At 40.6% G+C, this 26,395-nt stretch overlaps 1 protein-coding gene across 7 annotated transcripts in view; it reads left to right on the top strand.

The window, feature by feature from the left end:
- The window catches only part of dcaf6 (ddb1 and cul4 associated factor 6), a 225,207-nt gene that overhangs the window by 151,858 nt on the left and 46,954 nt on the right, over positions 1 to 26,395 (top strand). For 6 of the 7 annotated variants that reach the window (XM_072585183.1, XM_072585182.1, XM_072585186.1 and 3 more), the window contains one exon: positions 10,428 to 10,803. In XM_072585183.1, the coding sequence (XP_072441284.1) occupies positions 10,428 to 10,803 (376 nt within the window). Of the gene's footprint in view, positions 1 to 10,427; positions 10,804 to 24,130; positions 24,286 to 26,395 lie in introns of those variants that run through there. The other variant, XM_072585187.1, reaches the window with a different exon arrangement.

Below are 26,395 nucleotides of genomic sequence, written 5' to 3'. Positions count from 1 at the left end.
ACCAGAGCGTCTGGAGAAACCCAAGCAGACATGGGGAGAACATGCAAACTCCACACACACATCTGCCCAAGGCTGGAAACAAACCAAGGTCCGTGACGCTGTGAGACAGTGCTAACCATTTTGCCACCATGTCGTGATTTGGTGATTTTCTTTAATTTATGTTATTGAAAATTGGATGTTTTAGTATACATTATACCATGTTACCTATTAAGCTTATTAGTAAATTTGATCATAAAAATAATCTTTGTCACACTTAATTTTACACGTTTAAATTATCTACAACCAAAAAGTGAAATTTTTATATAAATTACCTAGAATTAATAATATTTCATGGATAAATTTTAAGTTATGTACATGCATATAGCATAAATAAGAAGGAAAGTTTCACCATAAGTACATTGAACATTTAGCTGTTCCCTCATTAAAGATAGATAACTGGCGCTGATTTAATCTGAGTGTCTCCATGCTCGAGGGGAGGAGAGAAGTTGACCAGGACTGTCCTTCATGGTAAACTCAGCCATTGTGGGAATTGAACCCACATTGGTTTTGCACTGCATTGCAAATCAGCTGTTCAGCCAACTACTGAGTTAACTGACCACCACCACCACCGCCACCACATAATTAAGAGTGATCACCAATGTAAATATTAATGCATGTCATGTACAAGAATTTACTTTATCAATCTTTTGTTCTGAAATTTATACTGGAATGTACAGGAGAACTGAGGAATAGTTATTTCAGCATAAAAATCAATAGCTCTTTTCTTTATTGAAACCTGAAGGGCACATTCATTTCTTAATGAAGATCAAAATCACAGTTGCCAGTTCCAGTAATTGAAAGTTTCAAAGCCAGCTCTTCCATGTTGTGCAATGAATCACTGTTTCTCAAATTAGATTAGGTTCAAGCCACACCAGCAGCAGCCACAATTCACCACCACCTTTAAGCAATTGCAAGTCTGTGTTAAGCTGTACAAATGGTGCTAATCACTCACAATGTTTGCCTCCTACTGATGTGTACTGCCAAAGCGAAATATTGATTGGGTAAAGAAACAATATAAATAAGCAGGCAGAACAAAATTTGCATAATGCATGTATTGCAATAATTGTACATTTACCTTGTCACAATGTGGAAGAGTTGGCTTTGAAATGATTAGGCGGCACACTAAAATTATGTAAGAAAAGATGAGAAAAATTAGAGATGCCTTGTATCTGCAGGAGTGCAGGGTGGCCCTTGAGACATAGTCAAAAAACGATAGGAACAGAAGACCTTGGAAGTCAGGGTTAGGATCTGAGACCGATGGTCTGCATGTTGTGCTGTAAGAAGTTCAGTGCCCTCATGAGTGATCAAAGTCAGTGAATGCATACTGAAATGCCATATCCTGTCAACTACATTAATAGCTATGTGCACTGCTTAAATTGCCACACTTCTTAACTTGTCTATCAGCAAACTGTCATTTAGGTCTCGTGCCCAACATTTATTTATATGCTTCACTGAAGCCTCATGTGGTTAACCCTACTGCAAACTTTGTACCTACCTATCGCAGCATGTGCAAACTGTTGTTAGTCAAGACAACGTCAGCAGCCAAACAGGTTACTCAGCACTCAATGACACAGTTCCAACTCTCTTGCAAAAGCAGGCTGCACACTGCTTGTTGCTGCAGAAGCTTACTGGCTGCCCTGCACATCCCAATCCCCTTGAAGCCAAAGGTACTGGCCATTATTAGGATGCCCACCTGTTGAGGCCATAGCCACCAGTAGGGCTGAAAACCTTAAGATGATAGTAACCTCAAACTTGATCATATTTCTCAATTCCAATTTGCTCCCCTTTATCTCAGTTAACTTTTGACTTACGAGGTGAAATTGATGTATGTACCCAAACCTTGCCCTACATTGCTCTTGACATGTAGTGTAGGAACTAGAAGAAGAAAGGCAAACAGTGATAATGAATATTTAATACCAATAGTTGATTTTGCGTACTCTGATGGCAGCTGAGATATTCACACAATCTATTTTAGGGGACCTGCGTGTATTGAGACACAGGATGTTAGTGGACAGGAGACAAAGATAGTACGGGTATCAACTTTGTACCTGCATTGTACCTGGGGTAATGTGTCTGAGAGTGGCTGGGGGTTGTCTTGAGTGAGCATCTGTAAGCATTGCCAGCTGACCTGTATAAAGGAGATGTATTTTCTTTGTTCAGGGTCTCTCTTCTGACTTGACTTCACACACCTAGGGAGGTCACCTAGCTTGTACAAGCTTTATTAAACTTTAACTGTTTGCAGAAGTTGGTGTGCGCCAATTGCATCTCGTGTGCAAAACCCCAAGAAAAGAACTTAATAGTTGCCAGCCAGACTACTGTCACCCATGCCAAGATGGTGTAATCTGCAGGCAGCCTTCTAGGTCTAGAGCTTTGGTGGTTCCAGAGGTGTAGATATGTCCACCATGGAAACAGACCCTTTGGTCCAACTACCTCATGATGACCAGATATTAATCTAGTCCTATTTGCCAGCATTTGGCCCATATTCCTCTAAACCCTTCCTATTCTTGTACCCATCCAGATGCCTTTTAAATGTTGTAATTGTACCAGTGTCCCCCACTTCCTCTGGCAGTCCGTTCCAATACCGCACCATCCTCTGTGTCAAAATGTTGCCCCTTAGGTACCTTTTAAATCTTTACCCTCTCATCTTAAACCTATGCCCTCTAATTTTGGACTCCACACACCAGGGAAAAGACCTGGACTATTCACCATATCCATGCCCCTAATGATTTTATAAACCTCTATATAAAATAGTTCCAGCCTATTCAACCTCTCCATAAAGTTCTTCAAGGTCATCAGCATTCTCCATCACGGTGAAGTCAATGACCTTCCAACAGCCATACTTCTGACTTCAAAATGGTGTGATTTGATTTGGTGATTTGATTTGGAATGAATATTTTTGTGGTAGCTCTTCTGTTTGTATCATGGCCAAACAGATGATGTCAGAATTGCAACTGTAAGAAGTTAGGATGTGGAATGGATGGTGATGGGAGAACTGGGTTCACTAGTTGCTGATTTTGCACTCCGACGGGTTCTTCACAGACAGCCTGCCCAGAAGGGATCTGTCTAGGTTGCCACTGCCGCCACTCAAAGTTCCAGCTCCTCGCTGTACACCTGGTGACCAGGACTATCCTTTCACAGTGGTGGGTTACACACTGTGCTTGGGGCCACTATAATCTGCTGAGTACAGCAGGGCTTTTCCAGCATGATCCAGGCAGTGTACACATTTTTTGAAAATATCAGTAATCTGTTTTGGCATATTTCTTGTGGCATCATGACTTCTGTTCTATACATACTGTGATAAATGCTAACACTCCATTAACTTTTCTAATAGTTTGCTGCATCTCTATATTAGCCTTCAGTGACTTGACTTTTTGCATCGACACTTTCCCAATCGCTCACAATACAAGACATACTTTGCACATCTATCCCTCCAACCAAAATGGATAACCTCACATTTTTCCACATTTGTATTCCATTTGCCAAGTTCTTACTCACTTGCTAAGCCTGTTGAAATCCTCTTGAAACCACTTTACATCTTCCTCACAATTTACACTCCCACTTAGATTTGTATAGTCTCTGAATTTGATGCCTAAATACTGATCCTTGCAGGAGCCCACCAGTCACAGTCTCCTTATTTGATAGTTATTTATTCTGTCGGTTGGACAAACCTTAATCCACACCAGTTAATGTCTGTTATCCTATGTGCTTCAATTTTGCTAACTTTTATGGACTAGGCCAGATCACTCAAAACATTCTTAAACAGCCAGCCCCAGACCATAACTGCAATTTGTTTCGGTAAGTGTACAATGAAAATTACCCAGAGTGAGGTAACTACTAGATTTTAGAACAGTCAAAAAAAATATTCACAAAATTACACAATGGAACACAAAGAACAGAATAAAGAACCCCTGCAGAACGGTGGCTCACAGCACCAGGGTTCCAGGTTCGATTCCAGCCTTGGGCGATTGTCTGTGTGGAGTTTGCACATTCTCCCCGTGTCTGAGTGGGTTTCCTCCGGGTGCTCCGGTTTCCTCGCACAGTTCAAAGATGTGCAGGTCAGGTGAATTGGCCATGTTAAATTGCCCGTAGGTTAGGTGCGTTAGTCAGAGGGAAATGAGTCTGGGTGGGTTAATCTTCGGAGGGTCAATGTGGGCTTTAATTGTTTCTCTCTCGTATGATTCTTCTTTCAGTTCTGAAGAAAAGTCATATCAGACCCAATGTTAACACTGTTTCTGTCTCCACAGATGCTGTTAGACCTACTGAATTTTTCCAGCACTTTGTTTCTAATTCCCTTCAATTCCTTGTTCTCTCTTGTTACTTGGATCTCTAATTCTTGAAGATTTCTGGTATCTTCCTCTGTGAAAACAGACAAACAGTAAACATTTAGTTTCTCCACCATCTTTGTCTTCCTCAATATAAATTCTCCTGATTTTGCCTGTAATTGACCCATGTTTATCTTATCCAAATCCAATTTCAATCTATTTTTATAAGATTTTGCTAGATTACATTCATTTTCTATTTTACCTTTCATTATCAGTTTCTTGGACTTCCTTTACTGTATACCTAAAACTTCCCAATCATTGTATGTATTATTATTTCTAGCAACTTTATAAACCTTATCTTTTATCTTTAGATTTTAGATTTAGAGATTCTCCATGTTTTAGATTCCCTGCAATGTGGAATCAGACCCTTCGGCCGAACAAGACCACACCCACCCTCCGAAGAGTAACCCAACCAGACCCATTTCCCTCTGACTAATGCACCTAACACTATGGGTAATTTAGCATGACCAAGTCACCTGACCTGCACATCTTTGGACGGTGGGAGGAAACCGGAGCACCCGGAGGAAACCCACGCAGATTCTGGGACAGTGTGCAAACTCCACACAGACAGTCACCTGAGGCAGGAATCAAACTCGAATCCCTGGTACTGTGAGGCAACAGTGCTAACCACTGAGCCACCATGCCACCCCCGGTATTGTATTATTAATTTATATTAATCTTATACAATCAATGCAGTTGACTCACTTTTAAGATTTTGCACCTTGAAGAAATGTACAGTCGCTGTAAGCCATATAATATGTTTTTAAAGACCTCCATTACCTGTGTAAAAGTTAGGCTTTTTGAAGTATTTTTCTTAACCAGCTCAGCCAATTTTTGCCTCATTCTCTTGTAATTTTCATTACTCAAGTTTAACACCTTTGAATCAGATTGAACCATCTCACTTTTAAACATAACGGAAACTTCTACCATATTTAGCCCCCCCATCCCTAAAGGTCCTTTTAGATCTACTGCTCAAGAAAACAATCCCTAACGCATTCCAGAAATTTAGCCTCTACACATTTTGTGTTAAATTGGTTTACCTCGTTGATATGGAGATTGAGCTCACCCATGATTACTGTTTGCGCATGCTTCAAGTTTCTCATCTCACGATCCATCCCATGACCCATGTTGCAACTGCTATTTAGTAGCCCATAAATTACTCCAACCAATGTCTGTAACCACTTGCTATTTCTGAATTCCACCCAAAGAGATTCCACTCATTCTTCTGATGAGATCTTCCCTTCTCAATGTACTGATCCTATTTCATATTATCAACGCAATTCCACCTCCCTTTCCTTTTTGATTGTTATTTGTAAATGCCAAATATTCCTGTCTATTTAGTTCCATTCTGGTCACCATGTTTCTGTAATTAGATCATACCCACATATCTCTCTCTGTGCCTTAAGATTATTTACCTTGTTGTGAATACTTTGTGCGTTCAGGTAGAATGCCCTTAACTTTGACTTTTTGACATAATTTGCATTCTTGATGCTTGGCTTTGTTTCTGCAGTCTTCTGTTCTCCCAGGTATCCTTTTTACTTCCTGGTAGCAAGGTTACTTTCTTCTAACCTATGATCTATGATTATTTGAGTTAATCCCCTCAGGTTCTCATTGCTCTGTCATGGCTACTTAAACCCATCTAACTGCAATAGCAAATCTCTGTGCAAGGATATCAATTCTAATCCTCACCAATTTGTAGTCCCCTTGAGAACTAGTCCGAATGCCTCAGAAATCGGTTGCCAGATATAGAGTAGGGGAAAGTGAGGACTGCAGATGCTGGAGATCAGAGCTGAAAAATGTGTTGCTGGAAAAGCGCAGCAGGTCAGGCAGCATCCAAGGAGCAGGAGAAGAAGGGCTTATGCCCGAAACATCGATTGTCCTGATATAGATTAGGGGATAATGAAATGGGGTAGATCATCTGATATAAACCAAAACACCAGGAATGGCTATGGCAAAAGCAACCCTGTCATTCCTGAAAAGACCACCTTCCTAACATGTTTGTGTTTGTGCAAGAATTGCAAGAGTATAGTGGTACTTATGGAATCCTATCTAATAGGCAATGTCCCAAACACCATCCTCACGATTCATGCCCCGAGGTTATTGTACGAATGATTGCTCAATGTTTGACTCTGCATTCAACCTATTCAAGTACTTCAGCAGTCTGTGTCTGTATGTACAAATTGGACAAAATCTGGGCAAGTAATACTTGCACCACGTAAGTGTCAGGCAATGACCATTATTATCAATGAATGAGAACCTAGCCATCGCTCTTTGATGTTCAGTGGCATTACTGTTGCTGAATATCCCTCCATCAATATCTTTGGGATTCCATTACCCAGAAGCCAAACCGGACCAACTATCTAAGTACCTTGGCTCCAATAGTAGATCAGAGACTAGGAGTTCTGCAGTGAGCAACTCACTTGCTGTCTCGCCAAAACCTGTCCACCATCTACAAGATAGGAGCAAGTTGTGTGTGAATTATTCCCACTTGCATGTCCACAATCACTCGAAAAGCTTAACACCATTCTCGACAAAGCATCCTGCTTGATTGATACCTTATCCAACACCTTCAACAGTTGTTCTCTTTAACAACACAGAGTGGCATCAGTATATACCATCTAAAGATGTATGCAACAATACACCAAGGCTCATTCAACAGAATGTGCAACAGACCTGGGACTTCTATTATCCAAAAGAACAAAGGCAGCAGATAATTGGAAATATGACAACCTGCAAGTTCCCCTCCAAGCCTCTGAATTGGAATTATATCTCTGTTCCTTCATTGTCACTGTGCACCTTGAGGATGGCAGCACTTTAAACAGATGTTTCACCACCATCTACTCCAGTATAACTATGAATAGGCAGTAAATGCTGCTGCTGACCCAACAATGTCCACATCCATGAATGTTCTGAAAAGAGATTTGTGGCATGGACATAGCTTTGTTAAGATTTCAGGCTATGTGCTCACTCTAGGAGAAAGTGAGGACTGCAGATGCTGGAGATCAGAGCTGAAAATGTGTTGCTGGAAAAGCGCAGCAGGTCAGGCAGCATCCAAGGAGCAGGAGAATCGACGTTTCGGGCATGAGCCCTTCTTCAGGAATGAGGAAAGTGTGTCCAGCAGGCTAAGATAAAAGGTAGGGAGGAGGGACTTGGGGGAGGGGCATTGGGAATGCGATAGGTGGAAGGAGGTTAAGGTGAGGGTGATAGGCCGGAGTGGGGGTGGGGCGGAGAGGTCAGGAAGAAGATTGCAGGTTAGGAAGGTGGTGCTGAGTTCAAGGGTTGGGACTGAGACGAGGTGGGTGGAGGGGAAATGAGGAAACTGGAGAAATCTGAACTCATTCCTTGTAGTTGGAGGTTCCTAGGCGGAAGATGAGGCGCTCTTCCTTCAGGCGTTGTGTTGCTATGATCTGGCGATGGAGGAGTCCAAGGACCTGCATGTCCTTGGTGGTGTGGGAGGGGGAGTTGAAGTGTTGAGCCACGGGGTGGTTGGGTTGGTTGGTCCGGGTGTCCCAGAGGTGTTCTCTGAAACGTTCTACAAGTAGGCGGCCTGTCTCCCCAATATAGAGGAGGCCACATCGGGTGCAGCAGATGCAGTAAATGATGTGTGTGGAGGTGCAGGTGAATTTGTGACGGATATGGAAGGATCCCTTGGGGCCTTGGAGGGAAGTAAGGGGGGGGAGGTGTGGGTGCAAGTTTTGCATTTCTTGCGGTTGCAGGGGAAGGTGCCGGGAGTGGAGGTTGGGTTGGTGGGGGGTGTGAACCTGACGAGGAAGTCAGAGGGAGTGGTCTTTTTGGAACGCTGATAGGGCAGGGGAGGGAAATATATCCCTGGTGGTGGGGTCCGTTTGGAGGTGGCGGAAATGACGACGGATGATACGATGTATATGGAGGTTGACGGGGTGGTAGATGAGGACCAGTGGGGTTCTGTCTTGGTGGCGATTGGAGGGGCGGGGCCCAAGGGTGGAGGAGCGGGAAGTGGAGGAGATGCGGTGGAGAGCATCGTCGACCACGTCTGGGGGGAAATTGCGGTCTTTGAAGAAGGAGGCCATCTGGGTTGTTCGGTATTGGAACTGGTCCTCCTGGGAGCAGATGCGGCAGAGACGAAGGAATTGAGAATATGGGATGGCGTTTTTACAGGGGGCAGGGTGGGAGGAGGTGTAGTCTAGGTAGCTGTAGGAGTCGGTCGGTGTATAGTAAATGTTGATTCGGTCGCCCGAGATAGAAATGGAGAGGTCTAGGAAGGGAAGGGAGGAGTCTGAGATGGTTCAGGTAAATTTGAGGTCGGGGTGGAAGGTATTAATAAAGTGCATGAACTGTTGATCCACGAGGAGGTTGAACAGTTCATCCACTTTACTAACACCTTCCACCCCGATCTCAAATTTACCTGGACCGTCTCAGACTCCTCCCTCCCCTTCCTAGACCTCTCCATTTCTATCTCGGGCGACCGAATCAACACGGACATCTTCCACCTAGGAACCCTCCAACCACAAGGGATGAACTCAGATTTCTCCAGTTTCCTCATTTCCCCTCCCCCCACCTAGTCCCAGTCCCAACCCTCGAATTTAGCACCACCTTCCTAATCTGCAATCTTCTTCCTGACCTCTCCGCCCCACCCCCACTCTGGCCTATCACCCTCACCTTAACTTCCTTCCACCTATCGCATTTCCAATGCCCCTCCCCCAAGTCCCTCCTCCCTACCTTTTATCTTAGCCTGCTGGACACACGTTCCTCATTCCTGAAGAAGGGCTCATGCCCGAAACATCGATTCTTCTGCTCCTTGGATGCTGCTTGACCTGCTGCGCTTTTCCAGCAACACATTTTCAGCTATGTGCTCACTCTGCCTGCTTTTCTTTGAAAGTAGAGAATTAGCTGTAAAAGCAAAATACTGCCAATACTGGAGTTCTGAAATAAAATCAAATTGCTGGAGAAATTCAGCAGGTCTGGAAGCATCTGTGGAGAGAGAAACAGTTCACATTTCAAAGCCTGGGATTCTTCTTTGGAATAGTTAGCTCTTTTGGCGTAGACAATGTAAGTCACCTCTCATGTAGTTGTGAATTGCAAATATCTCCAAGCTTCAATCCGAGAAGGAATCAAATGTATGAAAGTTCACCTCCCAGTCACCTTCACAGCTGTTGAGAACCTGATATTTGTTCACTCTAAGGTTGCAGTTGTAGTTGCAGCAGATAGGTAATTTTAGTGAGCATGTCCTGAAGTGTTGTCATGTCTTTCATGGCTCCTTTTTGAGGTATAGATAGGAGAATTTATCATTGAACATCTTGGAGAGAGAGGGTATCCTGCTGAGACTCATTCTTCACATGCTCCTTGTGCAATAGCTTATCCTACTCTGTATGACATCTGTTTGTTGTCCTCTCAGTTGTGCTGATATCTACTTGTGCATTAATGACTGGGGATAAGTCATTTGTGCTGTAATGTCACAAAACAATCCTCAGTACCTGCCTGTCACTTCCTGAAAACCTTTGCAACTTGCAACATTTGTATGAACTGCCATTTGAGTTCTTGCAGCAGATTAAGGAATTGAGCGTCACAAACCTATATGTAGTTGATGGTCCATTTTGATAGTGCTGATATGGAGGCAATTCCCATTGCTAAATGCGTATTCAGCTGTGCAAGTTTGGGATAATATTTGTCAGTGTGTTGAGCTCCAAAATGGAGCCACTTGTGTCAAATCACCAAAATATATGTGCACCATGGATGCCATTTTGCAGCTCCAATGATACTTGCAGTATGTGAGAACTTGCCTTGTTAGCACCCATGTGTTCAAATATCATAATCCAGGAGAAAATGTGGGAATAGCATGTTCTTCAATAAACTAATGTCCAAAACAACAAATGCAAAATAATTCTGAACAGTACTAATTCTGTTAATTAAACTTGCTGTCTGTGATTTTGATTGGTGATTAACTCTTCGATTAGTGGATAAAATGCTCTTTAAAATGTAATTCAATATTAAAGTTCAGATTTAGCTTATTCACGAATTGATCCTGTTAACTTTAATTTTAATTGTTCTGATTTGACTTGTTTCTTTGTCTGTCTTGTTTTCTTACAGATGTTTCAGCAACTGAATCACCAGAACAGTCAGGTAAACGAGTATGCAAGGTGAGACATGTGGAAGTGGATGAAACCAAAAGAGAAGAAAGTACATTGAAAGAGAGTAAGGACAAGTCAGTAGATTCTAGCTGCCAGTCTGCCTCATCAGGCACAGATGGGGGAAGCTTACAACAGCAAGAAGAAACACCTTGCCAAAGTACAGAAAGTAATGAGAACTGCAACAGAATTACTGAATCCTTGCAACAATCTGAACCTGCAAGATTGAGTAATCAGGCTGAGTCTACTAGAATATCTTCCAGTCGGGAAACCGATGACAGTGATGATGATCCCATCTTAGTTCCATCTTCAAGATTTAGATCAACTCCAGGACATAGGTAAGATATGTTCCGCTTTAAGCTGGATGCTAATGCTATTATCTCACAGAATTGTTTATGGATTGTTTATTTGAAACAGTAGTTTGGGCTGCCTTTAAGATTAATACAATTCAAAAATTGATTTTAATTGAGAATAAATGACCAAACTTCAAAAAATTTTTCTCTTATGGTTTTCACTATTATGAGTCAAGTTTGTCTGTGCTTAAACTAAATTGGTGGAGTTTCCATTTTGGTTGCAACAGCATTGCTTGCAAATTTGCATTACTTTGCTCAATTGAATATTGGAACAGCACAGGAGGCAGCTGTTTGGCACCTCGAATGTGCCAGTTCTCTGCAAGAGCAGTTCATCCTGCTTCCCTGCTTAATCACTTAGTCCCTACCATTTTTCTCCTCATTAGATAATGTTCCAATACCCTTGTGAAAGTCATGATTGAATTTTCCTCCATCATTATTCTAGAGCAGATCCAAACATATCAACTTGTAAGGTTCAGTCCTGATGAAGGGCTTTTCCTACTCCTCAGATGCTGCCTGACCTGTTGTGTTTTTCCAGCACCACTCTAATCTAGACTCTGATTTCCAGCATCTGCGGTCCTCACTTTTGCCAACTTGTAAGGAGCTTTTTTTCTTATGTAGCCATTGGTTCTTTGCCATTTACCTTAAATTGATGCAGTCTGGTTTTGATCCTTCCACTAATAGGAATAATGCTTCCCTTTCTAATCTTCCAAACCCCTCAATATTTTGAACTACCCTTTTTCAAAAGACAATAGTCCCAACTTCTCTAACCAGTCCTCATAGATTATTCCTCAACGCTGAAGTCATTTTCAAAAATCTTTTCTGCACCCTTTCATAGTCTTCACATTGTTTTGAATGCTGAAAGTTTTGAATTAGACAAAATACTCCATTTGAGACTGAACCAGTTCTGTTAAGGTTTACCATAATGTTGTTTTTATATTTGATGCCTTTATCTGTGTGTCAGGTTCCTGTATGTCTTAACATTTTTTTCCAAATTGCCATGCTGCATTCACTATTTTTTTGCACTTAACTACCCAGGTCTCTCTGTCCTTCCACTTCGATTAAAATGCCTTTGTTCTGTTTGCTTTCTTTGTGCTAAAATATATCACATTACATATCTCTGTATTATATTTCATTTACCACGTGTCTACCCTTTCCACCACCTTAACCATGTCCACTTGAAGACTACCTTTGTCCTCCTCAAAATTCACAATATACCCAACTTTTGCATCTTGTGTACTCAACTCTGTAAATTACTATATACTATGAGAAGTGATGGTCCCTGGAATACCCCATCATATCTTTCTCCAGTCTGGAAAATAGCTGTTTCCTGCCAATCAGCCAACTTCATATCCATGCTTCCACTGTCTCACTTACTCTATGGATTTAACTTTGCTGATAAGCTTGTCATATGCTTCTTTATCAATAGATACTTGGAAGTTCATGTACATTTCTTCAACCTCATTATCCTGATCAAATCATTCTACCTCATCAAAAAGATCTTAAGCAATGTAGTTAAAGTTTCACTAATCCATCCTAGCTTTCTTGATTAATCTACATTTGTCCAATTGAATGCTAGTTTTACTTGAGATTATCACTGCTGAAAGTTTTCCCACCACTCACATTAAACTGACAGGCCCATAATTGCTGGGCCTTCTGTTGCACCCTTTCCTTTTGAATAATGTGTAAATAATCTTTACAAATCTTCAATTTTCTGGCATCATCCTGTATTAACTGACACTAGAAGATTGTAACAAGTGCCTCTATGATTTCCACTTTTTTACTTTGCTCAGTATCCTTGGAAGTATTTAATCTGGTCTCTGCAGCTTATTTAAGCCAGCCTTTGAAATTCCTCCTCTTAGTTTTTTGGCTCATCTTGTGTTTCAGTTAGCTTGTTTTTTGCTGACTTTGGCAGTGTTGGCTTTCTTGAAGACAGATACAAAAAAACTGATTTGGTATGTCAGCCTAGCCATCATTGAAGACGATGAGTTAATTTTCACATTATCTGCCATTCTCTTCAAATTATGCTGTTTGGCCTCTTTCTATTTTTTCCTTCCCCTCTTTTTGTAGCGGCCAGATTCTCATTTGTGTTATCATCCTGACATTTGTGTTATGCATTCCTTTTCTGCTCCATTTTAATTTCTATCACTTTTGGTATCCATGGAGTGCTGACTTTCTTTGTGCTCCCTTTCTCCTTGTTTGAAATGTATCATATCTGTACCCAGCCATCTGTTTAAAGGCATCAGACTGCTGCATTACAATTCTGCAGCACAATCTTTGATTCCAATTTGCTTTGGCTGGATCCTTTCTCATCCCATTTGAAAATGGCCCTGTTCCAATTACAATGATTGTCACTCAGAATTGCCCTTTGCTCTTTCCCATAGTCAACCTGAACCTTGTGAAGCAATTGTTATTTAATAATAGTATCCTTTAACTCACCTCATTCCTTAGAACTAAATCCTTTATGACTCCTTCCACATTAGAAGCATTCAGGTCTAGAAAATTTCCTTGAACACACTTCAGAAATCTCTCCTTTATCTGGACTGTGTGTCAATACTGCAAAGACCTTGCAATCCAAAAATATTTATTTCTCTAGTCCTGCGAATTTATTGAACCTCTATTTTGAGGTCTCCATTATTACCGTAACATTCTATTCCCTACCTGGCATCCTATGTCTGAACATCATCGGACTCAGTAAGACATTCCATGCACACTCATACATGTACAGTAAACTCAATTTAGGCTTCGTTGCATTCTTTTTTTTTCTGACCTCCCCAAATGCCTTATTTGTGCTAGTAATAATATTTAGTATAATCTCTTCCTGTTTTTTGATAGCCTTGTTACCTCCTAGTTGTCAGACCCTTGCCAAGTTGGTTTAAACCCACTTTAACAGCACTAATAAACTGCCTCACATGGAGCTACTAAATTCTGAATAATTTAAAACCCTTTGTCTTTGAATATTCGACATAAAACTGAATAAATGGCATAACTAACATTTTTATCGATCAATATTAGTAAGGAATAGGCCTAATTTGAAAGGTCATTTAATATATTTTTCTTATTAATATTAATACCAAAGTAGCCACAATTCTGAAGGTTAATTCTGAAGAGTATGAAAAGTAGAGAAAGAAAACTTGTAGGATCAGTAAGCCTGAGAATGCAATCCTATAGTATATGAAAAACCTCAGGTAAATATCAAAGAAAATTCATAAGATTATCAAGGAAAAATGACAGCTTGCATTTATATGACAACTTGCAATATACAGAGAAGACTGAAAACCTTACTTGGTTACATTTTCAACAAGTAAGGAAGGCACTCAAAATGCGTATCTCCAGAATACGGTGTTAACTCCACTTTATTATAATTGCACAGATCTTCCTTGAGGCTGTTTCCTGCTGATTGATGCTTTGAAGCTTAAAAACTCAAAATAATACACATATTTTTAAATAAGAACTTCCATCTCACTGAAGGGACTTCAGGCCAATTCACAGCCAACAACCTGGTCTGAAAACTCAGGTCACTTTTTGACATCTGTGACAGATATCACTGAGGTGACTGAGACAATCCGCAACATTTTAAAGAAAAAGTTTCATTGTCCTTATTTCCCCATTTTAGCAGACCGTTTTAAGAGAATTCCAGGATCAGGAAAGAAAATAGCTGAAAATGTAGTGAAAACATTACGCCACATTTAACAGTTAAGGTACTTTGTTCAATTCAGTCTGTTTGGTCCACAGGTTCAGTTGCCATTTATTTTATGTACTCGATCGGTATTGTTCAGTCTCACTTGCCAGGTTTGCTGGAAATATCCTGGTGCTACAAAGCCTGCAGGGGTCACTACAAATGTAGCATTGTTGCATCCGACCTTGTAACCACAAAATGTCGGCTGCTGACTTCACTGGGAATTGCGACCAACTATTTAAGAAGCATAATTTAATCCTATTGCCTTAATATTTTTCTGATGATTTTGTATATATATACTCCAAGGCCAATATATCTCCTTTATGTGATCCCCGTAACTAATACAATATTCCAAATGTAGTCTAATCAGATTCATTTAGAACTGTAAAAAAAACTTGCACTTCTTTGTAATTCCACCTGTGAGATGTTGGCTAACATTCCATGTACTTATTTAATTGCTTTCTGTATCGGTCTGCTATTCTTTTACTGATTCCTATTCGTTGACCACTAACTCTGCCAATGTGACATTTAGAAAATATTCTGATTTAGCTTTCTTAGCTCCAAAGTGCATTACTTTTGAACTTACCTAGAATTCAGCTAACGCAGCTCCTCCAATTACCATCGTAGCCCTGTGTACTGTTTCTATTCAAATAATAATCTAATTCCCTTGTGAATACCTTCGTTGCACCTGCTTCTTTGGGGTAATTTGCCAGTGTTTTGCTGGCTATTCTCATCTGTAGTGCATCTGCAATGTTCTGCAACATCCCCAGTGCTGCCTTATTCAGTGTTCTCAACAAACTCTAGGTACAACACTATTCTTCTATTAATAAATAATAAAAAACTGAACTCAAGAACAGAGTCCTGGAGGATATTCCCTACTCATTCCATACATCCATCATCCCTGCTGTCTCCTAACATCTAATTACTTCCTGATGAACATCAGAAGCTTGTTTCCAATAGAGTCATAGAGATATACAGCATGGAAACAGACCCGTCATTCCAACTTGTCCAGGCAGAGCAGATATCCTAAATAAATTGCCAGCATTTGACCCCTATTCCTTTAAACCCAGCCCACCATGAGGAACCTTGTCAAATGTTTTACTGGAGTCCATATAGATCACGTCCACCACTCTTCCCTCCTCAATCCTTTTTGTTACTTCTTCAAAAAAACTCAATTAATTTAGTGAGACACATTTTTCCACGTGCACAGCCATGTTCACTATTCCTGATCAGTCCTTGTCTTTCCAAATATATGGAAATCCTGACCCTCCGGATTCCCTCCAACACTTGTCCACCACTGACGTCAAGATCACCAGTCTATAGTTCCTTGGCTTTTCCTTACAACTTTTCTTAAATAGTGACACCATATTAGCCAACCGCCAGTCTTCTGGCACCTCATCTGTGGCTATCAGTGATACAAATATCGGTGCAAGGGGACCAGCAGTCACTTCCCTAACTTCCCACAGAGTTCTTGTGTATACCTGATCAGGTCCTGGGTATTTATCCACCTTGATGGGTTTTAAGACATCCAGCACTTCCTCCTCTGTAATAGGGGCGTTTTTCAAGATGTCACTAATTATTTCCCCATCTTTTATATATTCCATATCCTGTTCCACAGTAAACACTGATGCAAAATACTTGTTTAGTATGTCCCCCCTCTCCTGCGGTTCCACACATAGGCAGCCTTGCTGTCTCCCTAATTACCCTTTTGTCCTTAATGTACTTGTAGAATCCCTTTGGATTCTCCTTTACCCTATTTGCCAAAGCTATCTCATGTCTATTTTTTGCCCTCCTGATCGGGAATATACTGCTATTGCCTTTATACACTTGTCGGGGATTTACTCGATCTCTGCTGTCTATACATATTGGTTCCTCCTTGTTCTTGACCAAAACCTCAACTTCTCTAGTCATCCAGCATTCCCTACACCTATTAGCCTTGCCCTTCACCCTAACGGGAACATACAGTCTCTGGACTTTCGTTATCTCATTTTTGAAAGCTTCCCATTTTCCATTTTCCATCTCATTACCTGCAAACATCCACCCCCAACTAACTTTTGAAAGTTTTTGCCTAATACTGTCAAAATTGACCTTACTCCAATTTAACCTTTAACTTTTAGATCCAGTTAGCCCATTTCAATCATTATTTTAAAACTAATAGAATTATGGTTGTTGGTGCTCCAACAGCCAGTGCTCCCCCATTGGCATTTCAGACACCTGCCCTGCCTTATTTCCCGAAGTCGATCAAATTTTGCACATCCAAATACTGAATTAGAAAATTTTCTTGTGTCTGATGAAGGAGCAACACTCTGAAAGCTTGTATTTTCAAATAAACCTGTTGGACTGTAACCTGGTGTTGTGTGATTTTCAACTTCGTCCACTCCAGATCAACACTGGCACCTCCACATCATTGTTCCTGCCTGATCTGCTTGTTTGACTTGCTCCTTTTCCCACCTATACCAGTCTGGAACTGATCTCTTTCCTTACCATTTCCCTGAGTGTCAACTAACCTCCAGCCCCCACCAACCCAGTTTAAATCCTCCTGAGCAGTTTTAGGAATTCTCCCCACCAGTTTATTGGTCCCCTTCCACTTCAGGTGTAATCCATCCTTCTTATACAGGTCACTTCTATGCCAGAAGGGATTCCAATGATCCAAAAATGTGAATCCTTCTCCCCTGCACCAACTCCTCAGCCACCCATTCATTTCCTCTATCTTCCTATTCCTACCCTTATGAAGTTCATGGCACCAGGAACTAGATATTGCTACCATCAAGGACCTTCTTTTAACTTCCTGCCTAACTTCCTAACTTCCAAATTCTCCTCAGAATCTCGTCCTTTTCTTGTCCTATATTGTTAGTTCCAATGTGTACAATGACCCCCTGCTGGTCCCTCTCCCCTTTGAGAATGCTTTTCACCCCATATGAGATATCCTTGATCCTGGCACCAGGGAAGCAACTCACCATTCTGATGTCTTGCTGTCATCTGCAGAAACCTCTGTCTGTGCCTTTAACTAGAGAGTCCCCTGTCACAATTGATTGTTTGGAACCTGACGTACCCCTTGTTACATTAGAGCCAGTCTCGGTATCAGAAATCTGGCTGTCAGTGCTACATTCCACTGAGAGTCCATCACCCCTTACATTTCCAAGATGTGGAAGTGCCGGTGTTGGACTGGGGTGGGACAAGGTCAAAAGTCATTTGAAACCATGTCAAAATCCAACAGGTTTATTTGAAATCACTAACTTTCATTCACCTGACAAAGGGGCAATGCTTTACGATTTTAAATAAACCTGTTGGATTTTAGGGGTGGCACAGTGGCTCAGTGGTTAGCACTGCTGTCTCACAGCACCATGGACCTGGGTTCAATTCCCGCCTTGGGCAACTGTCTGTGTGGAGTTTGCACATTCTCCTCGTGTTTGCGTGGGTTTCCTCTGGGTGCTCCAGTTTCCTCCCGCAGTCCAAAGATGTGCAGGTTAGGTGAACTGGCTATATTAAATTGCCCGTAGTACTAGGTGCATTAGTCAGGGGTAAATGTAGGGGAATGGTACTGAGTGGGTTTCTCTTTGGAGGGTCGGTGTGGACTTGTTGGGCTGAAGGGCCTGTTTCCACACTGTAGGGAATCTAATCTAATCAAATCTAATAACCTGGTGTTGTGTAACTTTTGACCTATGTTTTCTAAAACAGCATACTTGTTTGAGATGGGGATAGCCACAGGAGACTCCTGCGTGACTTGCCTCCCTCTCCTACTTTTCCTGAAGGTCACCATCTACCCAACTCTATCTTCAGTTTATCTCCCTTCCTGCAATTGCCATCCATCACACCCCCTAGCTCCTGTAAATTCCTCATTGTCTCTAACTGCCACTCCAGCCAATCCATGTGATCTGATAGGATTGTCAACCAAGCACACTTTCTGTAGACAAAATCTTCGGTAACATGAAACTGTCCCTAATCTCCCACATCCGACAGGAAGAGCACATAACTAAAGGCCATTTTTGCATGGTAACAATCTATAACTCAGAAAACAGCATAGTCTTACTGCTCTTAAAAAAAAAGCACTGTCCAGGCTAGTTTAGTACCAATGTTTTATATTTTTAAAGTTTAATCAGGAGACAGATCTCAATAAAACATACAATCAAAAAGAAAGTCACTTAGCTGCTCCCGTGCTGTAAACTTTCCTACATAGGTTTCTTCAAGGTCAGCTGTGAGTTTCACTGTTTGTTAATTTTTATCTTTGACAAAACTCCAATGTCCAGGATACGTGAAAGCAAACACCGCAGATTCACCGCTAGGTCAGATATCAGTGCAGGTTTATTTCTCTGTTTGATTCACTGGCCATGTGGTCACTGTCTTTGTCTGTCTTCCTCCTTTTTAAAGTACCATTTTGATCATTTTTTTCCGAAAGTTCCAAAATCATGCAACAGCTTATAAAACAGTAATTACTGCACCTAGAATTCGAGGAAATCCGCTCCAACACTGAAAATACTTCAAAAAGAGCAGCTCTTACAACCACAATTTTTTCCAGTATTCCATCATGGATTACCCAGAATTTGATGCAAGTTTACTTTTGCTAACTACTTGGCACAGCACCAAGTAACTTCTGAATGTCCATTAAAACAACCTACATAGATACTCCTTTTTATTTAAAACGTCAGTTATGTTAGACGTGACTTTGCATAAAATGGTGATGGCTGTATCTGATCAGTTCAGTTATCCTTTAATTGTGTACTTCACTCTTGTGGTATAACTAATAAATCACTGAGTTTAGTCGTAGAGTCATATAGTATGGAAACAGACCTTTTGGTCCAACCTGTCCATGCCAATCATCATCCCAATCTGACTTAATTCTCTTTAGCAGCACTTTGCCCATTTCCCTTTAAACCCTTCCTTTGCCTAAACCCATCCAGATGCTTTTTAAATGTTGCAATTGCACCCGCCTTCACCACTTCCTCTTTCAGCTCAATCCGTATGCGCAGCACCCGCTGTGTGAAAAAGTTAGTCCCGAGTTCCTTTTAAATCTTTCCTCTCTCACCTTAAACCTATGTCCTCTAGTTTCTGACTTCTCCACTCTAGAAAAAGGACCTTTGCTATTCACCATATCCATGCCGTTCATGATTTCATAAACCTTTATAAGATCACCCCTCAGTGCTGCAGGGAAAAGAGCCCCATCATATTCAGCCCTTCCCTATAGCTGAAACCCTCCCATCCTAGCAATATTCTTGTAAATCTTTTATACGTTCATTAGGTACAGGAGCAGAATTGGACCTTTTGGCCCATTAAGTCTGCTCCGCCATTCAATTATAACTGATATGCTCCTCACACCTATTTTTCTGCCTTCTCCCCAAACCCTTCAACCCATTACCAATTAAAAATCTGTCTACCTCCTTAAATTTACTCACTGTCCCAGTATCCATCACACTTTGAGGTAGCAAATTCCACAGATTTGCAATCCTTTGGGAGAAGTAGTTTCTCCTCAACTCCATTTTAAATTTGCTACCCCTTATTCTAGGGCTATGGCCTCTCATTTAGAATGCCCCAGAAGAGGAAGCATCTGCTCCACATCTATTTTGTTCATACCCTTTAACATCTTGAATACCTCAATTTGATCTTCCCTCATTCTTCTAAATTCCAGAGAGTATCGGACTAAACTGTTAAATCTCTCTTCATATGACAATCCCCTCATCGGTGGGATCAATCTAGCTCTGAACTGCCTCCAATGCCACTAAATCTTTCTTCAAATAAGGGGGCCAAAACTGCGCACAATGTTCCAGGAGCGGTCTCACCAATGTCTTGTGTAGTTGAAACAGTATTTCCTTACCTTTTATATTCTATTCCTTCAGCTAAAAAAGCCAACATTCCATTCGCTTTCTTTATTATCTGCTGTAAGGACATGCTAGTTTTCTGTGACTCATGAAGGAGCACACCCAGATCCCTCTGCACTAGAGCACCCCAAAGTCTCTCCCCATTTAGATAATAGGTCACCTTCCCATTTCTTTTGACCAAAATGTATGACCTCACACTTATCCACGTTAAACTCCAAATTTCACAGTTTGGCCCATTCTTCTAACCTATATCCATTTGCAAAGTTCTTATTTCCTCATTGCAGTTTACCATTCCGCCCATTTTTTGTGTCATCCACAAATTTGGCAATACAGCCTTCTATCCTTGTATCTAAGTTATTAGTGTACATTGTAAATAGCTGGGGTCCAAGGACTGAACCTTATGGCACCCCAGTAGTTACATCTTGTCATCCAGAAAAATAAAACATTTATCCCAACTCTGTCTTCTGTCTGTCAGCCAGTCATTATCCAAGCTAATAAATTACCCCAACCCCATATGATCCAACCTTGTGAATTAACTTTTTCTACGGCACTTAATCAAATGCCTTCCAGAAGTCCAGATATATTGTGTCTACTGGATCTCTGTTATCCACTTCTTTCCTGCACCCTTTCAAGTTTAATACATCTTCTCTATAGAAGGGTGACCAGAATTGTAAGCAGTATTCTAAAAGTGGCATCACCAATGCCATGTACAGTCACAATATGATCCCCCAACTCCTATACTTAATGTTCTGACCAATGAAGACAAATATACTAAATGCCACCTTCACCTCCCTGTCTACCTGTGACTCAATTTTCAAGAAGATATGTACCTGTACCCCTAGGTCTCTTTGTTTCGCAACACTCCCCAGAACCCTACAATTAACTGCATAAATCCTGCCCTGGTTTGTCTTACCAAAATTATTGAATAGACAAAAACAATGCCCAGTACAGTTGATTAGTTTCAGCTGGAGTGATGAAAATCAACCTGGATTTCTGCTTGGACTACATTTCAATGGCTTCTGCAAGAATTATGCAGATGTGGAAACAAAAACTATCTCACCTGCAGTGAAATAACTACTGACAGCTACTGTAAAAGATCACATTCCTTGAGGGTCCGTAGGATTTTACTTCAACACAGAATCCTAACAAAAAGTGTAAACATTACAAAGGTCTTTTTTTTAATGAAATGTAATTTACGTCTTTTTCTCTTCATAATAATTGAGGAAATGGTTATACCAGGGAATATTGAGACCCCAAGAACTGACGCAAAGAACACCCCGAATTCTGAACAAGACAAACGACATAGTACCACCTTGTGCCCACAACCTAAGTCAACTACAGTTTTAAATATTATACATCTGATTATACATCTGATTATATTTTAAAAGTATGCTGACCATTTGAATATCCAGTGAAAGCACAATAATGTACAATAGAGGTAGTGATCCTACCTCTGGACCAGGAAGCCCAGATTTCAAGTCCCACCTGCTCCAGAGGTATATCAAAATATCTCTGGACAGGTTGATTAGGAAATATATATATATAAAGTAGACTGTTAATAGTCAAATAATCTGAGCTAAGAGCATAACCTTTATTTTCCACACATTATGAATTCACCACACATCACGTTACCCTGATATTTTAGAATACTAATCAAACTGTCTGAATCATTTTATCTTAAATATATGTTACTCATTGTTGTGGATCTGTTCACCAAGCTGGGAATTTGTGTTGCAGACGTTTTGTCCCCCTGTCTAGGTGACATCCTCAGTGCTTGGGAGCCTCCTGTGAAGCGCTTCTGTGATCTTTCCTCTGGCATTTGTAGTGGTTTGGATCTGCCGCTTCCGGTTGTCAGTTCCAGCTGTCCGTTGCAGTGGCCGGTCTATTGGGTCCAGGTCGATGTGCTTATTGATTGAATCTGTGGATGAGTGCCATGCCTCTAGGAATTCCCTGGCTGTTCTCTGTTTGGCTTGTCCTATAATAGTAGTGTTGTACCAGTCGAATTCATGTTATTTGTCATCTGCGTGTGTGGGCACTAAGGATAGCTGGTCGTGTTGTTTCGTGGCTAGTTGGTGTTCATGAAAACCAACTAGCCACGAAATGACACGACCAGCTATCCTTAATGCCCACACACGCAGATGACAAATAACATGAATTCGACTGGTACAACACTACTATTATAGGACAAGCCAAACAGAGAACAGCCAGGGAATTCCTAGAGGCATGGCACTCATCCACAGATTCAATCAATAAGCACATCGACCTGGACCTAATATACCGGCCACTGCAACGGACAGCTGGAACTGACAACCGGAAGCGGCAGATCCAAACCACTACAAATGCCAGAGGAAAGATCACAGAAGCGCTTCACAGGAGGCTCCCAAGCACTGAGGATGTCACCTAGACAGGGGACGAAACGTCTGCAATACAAATTCCCAGCTCGGCGAACAGAACCACAACAACGAGCACCCGAGCTACAAATCTTTTCACAAGTATGTTACTTAACTTGTGTTGAAATCCTTAATTTCAAAGGACAACTCAAAACTCTAACATGATGGTAGCCGCCCTCACTAAAGTAATTCTAATCTTCTTGACTGGATGTAATATATATATTCCTTTAAATTGCATCTCTCTACATTAAGAAATTGATATTTACTAAATTTTTGTGATTTTTCTGTTATTGTCCATTTCTGTTATCCATTTGACGGTGCGTATTTCTTAGTGGACAACAGTCACTAAATTAAATCTGCAAACATAATGGAAATATTTATAAATTGAGCTTAATTTAGAGGGTGGAGTAGCTCAAGTAACTCTAAGCAAGTTATGGTTGATCTAACTTTGAGCAGATCAGCTTGCCAATTAAAACTAATTTTATTTTTGGAAATATTATGATTGATGATCTGAGTTTTGCAAAGAGTTGACGTTCTTTTCTTTATTTCCTGAAAATACATTTAAACCCATATTAAATTTTTAAAAAATAATATGGACGATGGGTTCTAAATGAAATGATTTTGGGATGGAGTCATTTCTTCAATGTTTGTAGTGTCTGTGCACCAAAAGTGCAAAATAATACTTTTGTTTCAGGTGTATGTAACTGAAATTAGAATTGTGTGCTCATGTGCCTGAAGAGGATTCTCTTTATTGCAGTAATGCAGTTCTGCGAGAACTCCGTGTTCTCTCAGTATTTGCAACACCTTTTTAATAACTAACCCCAGGCTTGTGTTTCAATGGTGCACATTATTTCCTTTCCTCCACCCCACACAAAGTAGAAAACATGGCAATCCTCCTAGGGGAGAAATCAGGAAACTGTCTCTTAAAGAAATTTTAAATATATTACAAGGTAAGTTGAATTATTCTTTCCTTTCCATGCTTTTTAAAAATTCACTTGCCCTGCATTTTGCCATTTTATGCAGTCATGTGGAAAATATTTTATCCATTATGCAATTTTTGCAGCTTTTGCTTTTATTCTTGAATGACTTTTCAGCCTGGTTGTTAGTACGTTATAATGGTTAGGTACAAAGATATCAAGATGCTTTCTCTATTTTCCCCAATGGGTCTGCCTGCCCCATGGAGAAATAATATATTTTGGATGATTTGTATTTGGATCCAAATTCTGTTGGATTCAATATCTCCCAACTTTACTAACTTATATTCTAAATTTTAATTCTACAATGGTTGTTATAATTGTCTTTATAGACATTAATGAAAGTATACCTGATGTTTGTACTGCTTTGAAATTTGTTGTGATTTGAAATCTTAAAATACTTCTTCAGGACAGCATATGGCATTAATCTTTTGAATTGTTATTCTTTAATTCCAACAGCACGAATTCTAACCACAGCAGACCAAAGAGCACATGAAGAATCCTAGCGCTTTCAAAACACTGGCAATAGTGTCATTTGTTATTTTCTAATCCCAGAGTAGGGAAATGAAGCTCCTCAGGCATTCACTCCATTTGAATTGTACCAGTAGTTTGTATCTTAGTGCTTGCATGAGCCATCAACACCATGCTTATAGTATAAAGCAGGAAAAAGTGAGGACTGCAGATGCTGGAGATCAGAGCTGAAAATGTGTTGCTGGAAAAGCGCAGCAGGTCAGGCAGCATCCAAGGAGCAGGAGAATTGACGTTTCAGGCATAAGCCCTTCTTCAGGAATGAGGAAGGGCTTATGCCCGAAACGTCGATTCTCCTGTTCCTTGGATGCTGCCTGACCTGCTGCGCTTTTCCAGCAACACATTTTCAGCTATAGTATAAAGCAGTTTTGTGCTCCTTTTCCAAAAAGGGATATTCTTACATTAGACATGGGTTGGAGAAGGTTCACTAGATTACTTCTTCATCCCAGGAATCATTTATGGTCTACACTCATTGGAGTTCAGAACAATTTCTGAGACAACTTGAGAGCCTAGTTGCTAAGAGGATGTTATTGATCTAGAACCAGGGCATCTCCCGTTCAAAACATACAGGAAGAGGGATTTCCATTTTTTCAACATTAAATACTCTTCAAAATTCTCTGCCTCAGAGAGCTGTGGAAGCTGAGTCATTCAAGGCTGAGTTTATTGGAATTTAAAAGAATGAAGGGGAGTCTTATAGAAACATATAAAATTATGAAAGGAAATGATAAGACAGAAAAAGAGAGGTTGGTTCCACTGTGGGTGAAACTAGAACAAGGAGGCATAGTCTCCAAATAAAGGGGAGGAGATTTAGGACAAGGTTGAGGAGGAACGTCTTCACTCAAAGTGTTGTGAATCTGTGGAATCGCCTGCCCAGTGAAGCAGACTGTCTCATCGATTTTTTTTTGTTAAGACAAAGACCGATTTTTAACAGTAAAGGAATTAAGAGTTATGGTGTGTGTGTGGCTAAGTGGAACTGAGTCCATGAACAGATCAGCTGTGATCATATTGAATGATTAAGCAGGCTCGACAGGCCAAATTGCCTGTTCCTACTCCTATTTCTTATGCGTTAAACGGATCTTGGTTATATAGGAGAGTTGAGGATTATGGGATAGACAGGAAAGTCAATTGGGCCACTAACAAATCAACCATAAATGCATTGAATGGTGGAATAGGCTGAAGGGCTTGACTGGCGTACTCCTATTTCTAATGTTCGTATGTACCCTGATGCAATACAATGCAGCCACCTGCACTCATGCAGAGGAGAGGGATGCATATCACTAGGTTTATATTTCCCAGAATTTAAATGGTCATGGGTTGTTTCAAAGTTTTCAAGGTATTGGAGGACCTGACGGGGCTGCTTACGTGAAAATATTTATGCTCTTTAAGAAGTCTAGGACTAAGAGCATTATTTAAATATTAGAGCCAGGTCTTCCAGGATTGAAGTTAAGAAAGACTTATTTCTACATACACAGTTGGTTTGGAACACTCTTAATGGCAATAGATTGTTGTAATTTTTAGGAATGCGATTGAGATATCTTTGCTAACAAGGTGCATTAAGGGATATGGGTAGGTACGTGCAGTTGGGTCACAAATTAACCATGACTAAATAGCAGAACAGGTTTAGGATGCTCAATGGCCTACTCCTCTTCCTATACACTATTTTTGATTGTGTTTTAGTGCTCATTCCTTCACAACTAAAGAATTTAATTCTATATTTGCAACCCCTAGAGATTTAGCTGAAAATTTACAATTTTGATTTGGCCTATTTGTAGCTTTAGCTTTCTGTACATATCAGTCTAGAAAATAAAGTATAACTGGCCAACGGTTTCAAAACCCTGATGCAGTTCTCAAAAATTAACAACTCAAGATTGATAACTACCAGTAAAAACAAGTAACAATATACACACAGGTATGGGCCGTTGAATATCTCCAAAATAAGTTTGTGGCTGATCTCCATAATGTCTGCTTGATGACCTTTGCTCCATATTGTAATAAAACAGAAATTTGTCAGTCTCTGATTAAAAATTTACAGTTGATCAGTCATCAATTTTTATTTGCAGAAGAGTTCCAAACTTCCTCTGACACTTAGCATGTAGCCATATTTCCTAATTAAAGTTCAGTAAAATGTAACTCTGATTTTTATTCTGTGACTGCCCCCACCCCCCCAACCATAGGCTCTCCAACCAGCAGAGGTAA

Source organism: Chiloscyllium punctatum, chromosome 15 (assembly GCF_047496795.1).
Source record: "Chiloscyllium punctatum isolate Juve2018m chromosome 15, sChiPun1.3, whole genome shotgun sequence".
Taxonomy (NCBI): Eukaryota; Metazoa; Chordata; class Chondrichthyes; order Orectolobiformes; family Hemiscylliidae; genus Chiloscyllium; species Chiloscyllium punctatum.
This window is presented reverse-complemented; position numbering and strand designations above follow the sequence as displayed.